The sequence below is a fragment of the Crocodylus porosus genome, unplaced genomic scaffold, assembly GCF_001723895.1.
Source record: "Crocodylus porosus isolate Cpor-Errol unplaced genomic scaffold, CroPor_comp1, whole genome shotgun sequence".
Lineage (NCBI taxonomy): Eukaryota > Metazoa > Chordata > Crocodylia > Crocodylidae > Crocodylus > Crocodylus porosus.
This window is the reverse complement of record NW_017728926.1, coordinates 12,862,202-12,873,172: the sequence shown is the minus strand read 5'-3', so window position 1 is coordinate 12,873,172 and position 10,971 is coordinate 12,862,202. Positions and strand designations below refer to the sequence as shown.

Genomic DNA, 10,971 nt, shown 5'->3' with positions numbered 1-10,971 from the left:
ACAAAACCTTGGCTGAGATGACGTAGTTGGGGCCGGTCCTGCCCTGAGCAGGGGGTTGGACTAGATGCGACCTCCCAAGGTCCCTTCAACCCTCATTTTCTACAATACTAAGTGCTACTGGGGAGCTAATACCTTCTTCTCCATTGGTATCAGCTAATGCCCCAACTCCTGAAGGCACACTGTATTTTCCAGGGTGGCAGGATTTAGAAGAAATGTACAAACAGATCCTGTCCCCTTCTGGTCACTAGTTATAATAACTCCTTTTTAACACGTTTGGAAACATCAGCCTGGTATTATGACCCGAGTCTATTCTGAATGATACCCCACCTCACCGGACTCCAGGCAGGTTGCCAATGGAATATCACATTCTTCTTAGTGTCCTCTCTTAAATTTTACATAGGTACCATCGCATGGGTAATTACTGGCTTTCCAGCTTCTAGTAAGAAGGTAATATTTTAAAACATCTTAATCAAAGCTTCCTTAATCCCCTTAAAAAAAACCCCAAAACATAAAAGCACCTTTATCTGAGAGCTGCGGAAGCTGAGTGATGATTGAGAAGGCAGAAGTGTCATCAAAGCTTCATCTGCAAGGCAGGAAGTGGAAGATTGTCCAAAGCCTCCTCAGTGCCGTTACAGGCCACGTGCCCCATGCATTCTTCATAGCTTCTTGAGACCCTCAGGTCCAAATGACAGAGGCAAGAGCTCTTCAAGAGTCTTGAACATATACGTCCCATTTGGCTTTGTCATGTAAACGTCCCAGTTTCTCCCAAACTAGAAGAAGAGCCAAACAAAGAGAGAGCCATCTGTAAGCCACACTTTGTAGATCTCCAGTGTGTTTCGCTGGTGATTTGCTCTCTATGCAAACACTCTTAAACTACAACAGAATCAGTACCTTAATGGTTTTACAATAAACAGCAGTACCAATCCAGCTTGCCGGTCAGTCTTTTAGGACCCACAGTCCAGCAGAGCTGGACACAGGCACGGGCAAACCAGGCGGCCGCCCGGGGCCCGGACATAAAGGGAGCCCAAACACGGTAATTTTTTTCCCGTTGCCAGAGATAATGACAATACTAATTGGACAAAGGCGGGGCCAATACTAAAAATTTACTTGGGGCTGCCAGAAGTCTAGGTATGGTGCTGCTGCCCAGTACAAAGGGACTGCACTTCAGTCCAGAAGTGGTCGCATTTACTGGTGGATAAAATAATTACCATATTATTTCGTGATGTAATAGGGCTCTGGGCTGTGATCATGTGATGAAATCTCTTTCTTGTGCCCACAGGGATCCCAATATAGGACAGGAGCCAGTGTAAGCCAGTGCTTTATGGACACGCAGGTAGATAAAGAAAAGTTTGCTCTTGTGCGCAGGATTATATAAATTGTCCTCCTCGGCTGACCCTTGCAGCAGCTGCAGGGTGTGCCATGGACATGAATGAGCACCGAACAGAACCTAAAAGCCCCTCTGGCAAAGACTCACATTCATAGAGTGACTCTGCCCCAGAGCCATTAGCTAAGGCCCTTGCAGAGCACAGGGCGTGGGTGCTACCCAAGCCACTTTCCCTAAGACTTACAGCATGGCATGCAATGAACTTTCCATCTTGTAGTCGTCACCCTGCTATCATGGTGACCCTTTAACCGGTGGCCTTTGTCATCGCTGTGTTCAGATTAGCACAGGCCTATTTGCTTTTGCTTGGTTTATTTTGAACCAGTGTCAGCTTCCTTTTGTAGGCTGGTTTCTGAGCCTCGCTTGCTTGCTGTGCTTTCCTACCTCTAACCTTTCTTCCAGCCTGGACCCCTTATCCTCTGCATTTGTGCCATCATCTCCTTAACATCCCTGCCAGGTCCCCGCCAAGAGCTCACACCCCCATTTACACCCTCAGAATGGATTCCAGGCAGCCTCTCCAGGATGCCTGTACCGTGCCAGAGTATTACACCGAACAGAGGAGTGTGAAATCCCAAGCCACTTCTTACATCCTCTTCCAGTTTTTAATGTAGGGGCTGATGTTGCATAGCCTATATTCCCCCAAACACCCACTGTCCTCCAAAGATAATGTTGAGTGCATAAGCAATCCCAAGATCAGGTTCTCAAGGAGCCATACCTTTGAAATAATGCTGCTTATCCAAGCAGCGAGAAGCATTAGCTATCTGAGGGATGCTGAAAACATTAAAAGCAGCTTAGTGACCTATTTCTGGAGCGATGCATATTTGGTGCCCAGGAAGAAAATTAATCTGGGAAGTGCTACGAAACTGTACTGACTGTCCCCATGTTTCACTGAGCCCCTTTGAAAATATTGATCTGTTCGCCCTCCATGACAAAGCCTCAGGGCAGCTTACAGTAAAAGAACAGCATCCTTTACAAAACAGAGCACCGAGAGAACAAAGCAGCTGAAAAGGGAACTAGAATATCAACATAAACCAGAGACCACCCCCAAACAATATCTCAGCCTAGTTGTTTTTGCTAAATCCACGTCCAGACAGGAAGGTCTTTCAGTGCTTCTGAAAGATGTCCAGCCTCAGGCTCTGGGGGGTCCCAAGAGACAGCAAGTTCGCAAGCTGAGGGGTGAGTACTGCTTTTGAAAGACCTTAGGGGTCATGATGGGACATAAGAGAAAAGATGGCCCCTATGTAGAGCCCAAGCTGCTTCTCACAGGTCAAAACCCACACCTTACATGGTGTCTGAAAAGCTATTAGGAGCCAACTGGGGCAAAATTCTGGAAATGTGATTTTGCAATAACTCCCCCAAATGCTGTGGGCTGAATCTCGAGCAGGCTTCTGCATGTATGCAGGGCAGGAGAGCAACAGACGTGCTGCATCGCTGCTGTATCTGCAGCCTGGAGCACCCACTGGCTGAACGCTACCCCCCCATGGCCCCTCTGCAGGCCCTCCAGCATGAGGTGGGGGAGAGGGTAGATGCTGCGGGGCAGGGCTGATAGGTTTTCTCAGAGCACTTGACTATTCTGCACCCAATTCTTCCCCGGGTCCCTTGTAGGAGCCAGTCGTAAGCTGATGTCCTTGCTTAGAAAACCCTGGAGCATGTGCTGGGGCCAAGGACTCTTTGCTTCATCTCTGTAGTCCTGTATCAAGGTGGTTTTCCCAGAACAGCGCTCTTTATTTAATTGTGGCTCAATTTCAAGCATTAGCCCAACATTACTGTAAGGCCAACACTAGGGCAAGCCAAGTCTCATCCCACTGACTTCAATTAAACTCCTGGATCCATCTGCTCCTGCCCTTGAGCAAATGGTGTGGGATGAATATTGCAGGCAGCCCTTTTTTATTGACTGAGTGGCCCCCTCTCCCCTAACTATGCTTCACAGCTTGGTGCTGGGCGGTGTTGGGAGTCGGATGCCCACCTACTTGCACATCTCTGAAGGTTTCCTTACTCAGCAAGCCTCTCGTTGTGTCCCCTGACATTTAGGACACAGCCTCATGGGGTTTGACAGAAATAAATGTTCCCAGCAGGCAGATGGATTGGACTGAAAGCAGTGGCGATTCATCCAGAGAGACAAAAAGCAAACTCGCTTACCTCTCTCATTACTTGCCGGCAGGCCCCACAGGGCACGATGAATTCCTCCTCTGAGTCACTGTCAAAGGAGAAAGGGACACAGAGCTTAGGTTAGCACAGGGGGAGGAGGGAGAACCCACAGAGGATGTTAATGTTTCAAACAAGCCTTCAGATGGGGTTGTGACATCAGAAGAAGGTTCCCCTCCATAGATCCCAGATAGTTGTACAAAGGAGAGTGAACATCGCTGTTCTTATTTAACTAGTGGGGAAACTGAGGCACAGCCCCAGGAAGGCCAAGGCAGCGACTGGTTTCATGGCGTCTGAGACCAGGCATGAGCATGAGATTATCGAGTCTCAGGCCCAACAGATGAGAGGTCGTTCAGTTATATACTTGGAGCCTAAAATCTTGCACATTTAGTTACACAGCAAGCCATCTAGAAAGCCTCCTGGTCTCAACGGGAACTTATCCAGAGATGGAAAATCTACTATTTCCAATGGGAGTTTGTTTTACTAGCTAACGACCCTTGGTTCTTCCTCATGTCTAATTGGGATTTGTCTTGCTCCAGCTATTGCTTCTTTTATGCCTTTGTCTGCTAAACTGAAAACCCTTTCAGAAACCGGTATCTGCTCCCCATCGAGGTACTTCTGCACTGCAACCGAGTCACCTTTTACCCTTCTTTTTTCTCAGGTAAAAAAATCTGAGCTCTGGCTTTCTTACCGGGAAGATTTTTCTCCAGCCCTCTGATTTTTCAGCCTCTTTGTTAAAACAGAACTGCTTGCAGCTTTCCTCTATTGGTACATCGACGTATGCTCACCCTCTTACCTCTGCTCACAGCTCTCCTGTTTATACAACCCAAAATTGCGTTGTCCTGGCACATCATGGATTACTCACTAATCCTGATGTTGGGATGGGCTCTGAATACTTCTTTTTGGGGAGGGCACCCTAAAGCTGTCACATAGTCTCACAGGCTGGGATAACGCCCTCCTCTATAGGCCTGGGGACATGCCTCTCAAGTCAAAAAGATAGTGGGAGATCTGGCCCAGCCAATCTCCCCCGTTTCATTTCACTATCCAACAAAGATGCAGGGAGTCTAGGCTCCGCATGGCAGGGAGGCTCAACCCAGTTAGCACTACTCCATACTTATGCTAACTGGATTGGCAGTGAATTCCCACTGAGGAGTGTGTGTGTGCTGGTGAGGAGAGAGCAGAGGAATTAAAAGGAGAGCATCCCCAGCCTACAACCTACCCTCTCCCCTCTGTAAGACCTACAACTTCTGTGGACAGATCTATGGCTCAAAGATTGGACTCTAAGACACCTCGTACCCATCAATGAGTCATGGTAGAGATCATCCTTCAACTGAGGCATTGCTGATGACGTGAGGATCAGGTTGTGCCAATGGTAGCACATGTCACCTCCCTGCCATGATGCAGCCCCAAGCCCTTAGAGGTTTCAAGGGCAAGAAAAGTGATGCTATTTCCATGAACCTCAGCCTCTTCTGCATGCACTGGCCACTCTTTGCCAACACTTGCTCAGTTTTCATCCTTTGGTGGTAGACCCTGTGGGGAAGATGCTGCCCCTTCTCTGGGATTCTGGTACCTGTCACTCTCCAAGTATCCAAAGGGCATCAAGGGAACTGTGTAGAGAAGGGGCAATGCAAAGGGGTATCTCTAGCACTTATGGGATGAAGTAAAAGGACAGTGCAGCCCCCAGAAAGGAATATGCAGGTGAATATTGGGATACACTTCCCCACTGTAGCAGAAGACCTGTCCCAGCAAGGATATTTCCAGATACTAGCCTGGACCAAGCCCTCAGAAGGGGCTTGTCACTAAAACTCTTGAGGTGTCCTTCAGGGAATGGACCACAGCACGCATCAACATAGACCCAGATCTAGCATTCAATATTGTCGCGAGCACATGACAAAGCAACCTGGACGTTAGGGAGCACCAAGTCCACATAACTATAGAAACCTCCTCATTAGCACAAAAAATAATCATTACCATTTGAAAGGAGAGAATAAACCAGAGAGAACCAGCCAGGCAGCTGGTAATATTCAAGACTACAATTTTCTGGTGCCGTTTTATGAATGTGGCCCCTTTTGTTCTGAATGAAATTCATGCCTTGGGGCTGATGAGTGCCAAGGACTTGTCTGCATTTAACAAGCCTGCTGATTTCAGTCCATCAAGACAGAAGAGTCTCAAACTCCTCATCTGCCTTGTGTTAAGCCAGAAATGCGGAGGCTGAGATACACACACTGCTGAGCAGTGAGGATTACAACAAAGACTGAGTGAAATTGGCCATCTCTTGTTTTATGTGATGGGACTGAAAATCTCTATGAGGTTTCTCCAGGGCAAGATCACAGTCCAGGCAAGGTTTTTGCTCACATAAGCCTGGGTTCTGCAAACTAGACCTCTCTACCAACATAAAGTCCGGTTGCCTCCCCCAGGGTTGTACACAGATGCTTTGGGAAAAATAATTCTTGCAGGGGGTTGTGAATTAAGAGGCGACCAATAAAGTGCATTGCAGCCCCATTCCTATTCATGTCTGGGCCACTGTCGACATGAGTAAGGGCAACTTTGGTGAGTAAGAGCTGGCCAGACTGAGACTGCTGCCTTAGAACAGGCTGCAGCACGGTGATCTCTCAATGCAAAACTCTCCGATTGCTTTTTTCCCTCCCAATCTCCAAAGCTGATTCTGCAAAAATTGTCAAAAGGGAAAGCTTGTCTTGAAAGCACAATACATCCTTGTGCAACCACCCCCGGCTGTGCATGCCTGTGTGTTTTACACCAAGGAAATGGAGAATTAGAGGAATAACAACAGCTTGTTTTTCCATCCAAGCCCATCTTGAAATGATTCTGTTAAGAAGACCTGATTCATCCCCATCTCTTACCTCGCAATGGCCATGGCTCTGAAATTCCTGTACCCTTCCGAGATGGCTTTCTGAATGGCAGTGCGCTCAGCGCACACCCCCAGCGGGAAGCAGGCGTTCTCCACGTTGCACCCTGAGGGAAGTACAGGGCAAGCTGTTATCTTTCGGACTCGTTTGCCAAGAATAGGAATCTCTCACCCCTTGATACAGTGCCCTGGAGTTCAATTTGCAGAGTCAGGGATCAGTGTCATCACTGGGGTGGGGCAGGCACCACACCAGGACACGGCCCTATCAGAGGGAGCAGGGAACATGCTCTCAAACTGAAACCACAAGCAAGAGTTAAGGGAACAGGCAGTAATTCCCCTACGTGAGAAACCTGCCAGGACTGTGTGAGCTAAACCTTAGTTATGCTCAGCACAGTGAGGTCCCAATCCTGCCGGAGGCCTTTGCATTCACTTACAAGAGCACTCTCCAGCTGCAAACGCATACAGTACGCAAGCACTTAGTCAAGAGAGAAAGTGCCAGTAGCTGGTATTCATGAATATGCATCGTAGTTCTCTCATGAATACGTATTTTGTAGGATCAATAATACTTGTTGTGCACTGCAAATGGCTTCCTCTGCACAGCTTATTACGTTAGTGCTTAATCTGCTCTAGGTTAATAAAAATGATTATTCATGATGGCTATAACAGTCCTGAAAGCAACATGGGCTTGTTAAGGACTACAGCACAAATGGAGCCTAGGTGTAAGCAGAGACGGTGCAATGAGGTGAGTAGAGTTATTCCATTTCCTCCCAGCAGCAAATGTTGCACTTTAAATGGCTGTTGTAAGCGCTTCCGGCCTGATGGTGAAAGCTGGGGCAAGACCGACTCAGAAAGAAGTACTCAACTTCCTGAGCCGCCAGCACCAACTTCAGCTGGATTCCAGCCGAGCACTAATAAGGTCCAGCTTTGCTTAGACGGGGAGATCAGGCCAGGCTGCGGCTTGCGGGAGGATGCAGGGTGGCATAACTGATGTGCAATTAAGATTTGGTGAAGGAAGCAAGGATTGCATGCTTCCTCCCTCCATGCTGCAGACGCCCTGTATGTCTTTCCATTAAACCCACCAGATCCCGCCCCCCACACAGCAAAAGTGTTGTTTGGTAGCTTTGACCACTCGGCCTTTGTATTTTGTTCATTATTGGATTGCCTGCATGGATGACTACCTGCTTGGTGGGGTGCACACAAGTGGGTCTGTGCAGGATCCCTTACTTCCAGTACTACACGGGCCAGAGGAAAAGCAATTAAAGCCTGATGTGCAGAATGTAAGTGGAGAAAGCCCCTGTGTTGTGTATTCAGGATGTTCTCATTTCTCTCACCTGCTGAGCTGACACCTGCCCCTGAAATCAAGCAGAGCTAGAGATGCTCAGCACCTCTGCAAACCAGGCTATAAAGCTATGCTACAAATGTGAAGACCAAAGGTAGCAAAGGATCCCTCAGGCCCAAATGCAGCAGCTGGATTTGTTCCCTTTGCATTGTTATTGGTAAATACATTTTTCCCTGCCCACCTAGCTCCAAGTACAAATATTCAGGCACATTGTTGGGGAGTGTCTGCCCAGGCTGGCCCCTGTCAGAAGGTTCAAGGAAATCTCCCACCTTCCTTGGTTTTTATTCACAGGAGGAGCAAAATGAAGGAGCTGGGAGTTGCCCTTAGCCTTCTCCATCTTTCAACAAGCCCTATTTCTGTGTTTTTTAAGGAGGACTCAAGGCTTGATCTGTAGTTGAGCCATCTCTTCACCTCCAGTCCAAAGTGGGAAATGTACCTACTGTTTCTTCTGTACCTTTGTGCTAATTGCTGTCAGGAAAAGAGGATTCATAGTTTCATAGCCTACAAAGTAGTCCCCATCTGGTCTCAATCCATCGGGGCTTGTTCATGCCCAGAGAAAACCTCACCCAGCAGACAGAAACCGACCAAAAGCCAGTTCCTCGTATGATTCAGTAATGTCTCCTGGGCTTTCTCAACACCCAATTTATTTGCCAGCCTTAGAGGATTGCAAAGACCTGAATGTGGCCTGGGAGATTAAGATGTGGCAAGGGAGAACAAGATTGCCTGAGCAGGCAGCAGGATCCTAATGCTGATGGCTGGCAGGCCACCATTCAAAAATTGTCAGTATTTGTATTACCACAGCACCTAAAAACCCCAGTTGCAGCCCCAGAACTCACTATGCCACAAAGGGTGGTTCCCGCCCGAAAGCCCTTATCATGTAGGTATAAGGCACGAATCAACTGGTGGATGCAGACAGATGGAGGCACACAACGAAACAGTGAGATCAAAGTCAGGGATCAGGGTCCCCTCCTTGTCCAGCTTCCCAAAAATCATGAGACTGGCTTAAAAATCAAGCGATCTTTTTTTAAAAAGCAGCAAGTGTGTGTGGGGAGCAGGCAGTTTGTTTCCCAAAGCTTTGATCTTTGTATGAGCATTTCCCTGCACACCCGAAGTTTCACATCACTGTTGGCCTCCAAAGAGCTTCAGCTTTTCAAACTTAACAAAAACAGCGAGGAAAACAACCTCCCCATCGCCACCACCAAATCTAAGCAGGTGCACTGGACTTTCCATAGGCAGGGATGCAAAAAAAGGCTTTCTTGTTTAGTTCCCTGTTCTAGTCTAGTGCTGGAGTGGGTGGGGAAGCAGGTGAGACCATTGGCAAAAAGAAGAGCTAGAGGCTAAATATGGATTGAAACTGTTACAGGTCACTTTTGGGACATTTTACTTTTGGGATTGTTAAGTGGCGACAAAGTGAGAAGAGTTTCAGAGCAGTCCCAGGTTAAGCCTTTGTGCCCTCTCACACCTGTACAGCTGTGACTTGCCACTGGACAGCCTGGCACGCAGGGGCCTGGCCAGGACCCGGGGCTCTGGGGTAAGAAAGGAGGGGACGGGGGGGTTTGTAGCTGGGAGGCAAAGAAACCAGCATGGGGGCTCTGGCTTGGGATGATAAAAGTCTGGGGGAAAAAAGGCTGTTTGAAGTGAAGTGGATGGTGGGAGAAGTAAAGAGAACGGAGTGGGGGGGAAAAAAGAATACAATGAAGATAAATAAAGGACCAAAATTTTGCATGTGTTTCACAGAATTGGGATTGGGGCAGAGGGGGCTTGGGTTAGTGCTCACACCGAGGCAGAGCTGAGATCCAGCGGGCTTGCTGCATGCTATCCGAGGGCAGAGCTGAGACACAGCGGGCTCGCATGTCACACCAGGGCAGCGCTGAGACCCAGCACTACAGAGGTAGTAGGATCAATCGCTGCCGCTGTTTGCACAGAGGTGCCAGAGCCAGCAGCAAACAGATGAGGTGAGTTGCCCCTGGGTGCAGAGCGGTCAGGGTCACACCCCTAGGGACAGGAGAGGTGCACCCTGAGATGCTGGAGGGGTGAGAGTAGAGCACTTCATCTCCCCAGAGCATTTGAACAGTACTCAGGAATGACCTGGGTAAAATGGTTCAAAGATAAATCTCACCCCAAAGCAACACAACTGTAAACCATTTAGAGGGGACTTATCACAAGCTAACACTTTTTAATGAGTGACGGCTTGCATTTTATGGTTTTAGGGGCTTAAACCAGCTTAGAAAAGACAGGTGAAATCTCGAGTCCCCCTGCAGCCAAGTGAGGTGACATCAGGAGATAAAGAGTAAGGATATGAAAAGCACAGAGCAAAGCTTTCTCCATCGTGCTGTGCTCGTAGTACAGACCAAACCTTGTTACTGCACAGCCTGCTGCTTTCCAGACACCAACGCCCAGCACCTGTACCTCTATCAGGCGTCACCCTGGATGTGAGATGTCTCTGCCCATGCAGAGGCACTCGGGTTGTACCCCCGTGGCATGCTGCAGGCGCAGAGATACCCTGAGTGAGCTGTGAATATAACAGAGCCCGAAGAGCATGGGGCAGCCCTCTGCAGAGATCTCCAAGCCAGCTCTGGAAAGGGAAGCGGTGTAGCTACATTAGCTCAGGGGAAGAGGCTCTGCTAGGCAGGGAAGGGCACGGCTTGACAAGCTGCTGAGATGTTAGGCTCCATCCTCACTTACCAGAGAAGATCTTCCCGTCACCAGTCAGAAGAGCTGCTCCCACTGGGAAGTGGCTGTAGGGACAATAGGCTGTTTTCTTGGCTTCCTTGCACACATGCAAGAGGTGTTGGATCTGCTCAGGTCCTACCGAAGAGCTGGCACTGTTTGGTGCAGAGCCCTGGGAACAGCTGCCCGACACCTGAGCCATGGGCACGCTCAGGTATGTCCTCTCCTCTTGGCACCTGCAGCAAGGGAGAGGAGGAAAGGGACGTGAGCCAGAGCGATCGTGCAAGACGGAGCGAGTCGGGTGTCAGCTGATGTCTATGGGGATGACTCAGTGTCTGAGGGAGTGAGTCCTGTATGTGACGGGGGCATGACACAGTGAGTCCCATGTGCATTCGGTGTCCAAGGGAGCCCGTCCCATGTGTGACCCTGTGTCTGAGGGAGGGAGTCCGGTGTGCACTCAGTGTGCAAGGGAGCCCGTCCCCTGTCTGAGGGAGGGAGTCCGGCGTGCGCTGGGTGTGCAAGGGAGCGCGTCCCCTGTCTGAGGGAGGGAGTCCGGCGTGCGCTGGGTGT

At 49.1% G+C, this 10,971-nt stretch overlaps 1 protein-coding gene across 1 annotated transcript; it reads right to left on the bottom strand.

Annotated features, from left to right (window-relative positions):
* Window positions 1-290: 290 nt before the first annotated feature.
* On the bottom strand, window positions 291-10,959 carry CDA (cytidine deaminase). Its single transcript, XM_019541520.1, has 4 exons — window positions 10,417-10,959; window positions 6,388-6,499; window positions 3,521-3,578; window positions 291-770 (listed from the first exon to the last, which is right to left on the bottom strand). Exons 1-4 carry the CDS (start codon window positions 10,601-10,603, stop codon window positions 657-659), a joined length of 471 nt encoding a protein of 156 aa, XP_019397065.1. The 5' UTR covers window positions 10,604-10,959; the 3' UTR covers window positions 291-656.
* Window positions 10,960-10,971: the final 12 nt, after the last annotated feature.

Bases quoted from the DNA above. Each gene is read 5' to 3' on its own strand.
- CDA (XM_019541520.1), bottom strand. From the start codon at position 10,603: ATGGCTCAGGTGTCGGGCAGCTGTTCCCAGGGCTCTGCACCAAACAGT. The intron at 3,579-6,387 runs GTAAGAGATGGG...CTCCTTTGACAG, and splicing joins AGAGCCATGGCCATTGCGAG to TGACTCAGAGGAGGAATTCA. The intron at 771-3,520 runs GTAAGCGAGTTT...CTCTTCTTCTAG, and splicing joins GCCGGCAAGTAATGAGAGAG to TTTGGGAGAAACTGGGACGT.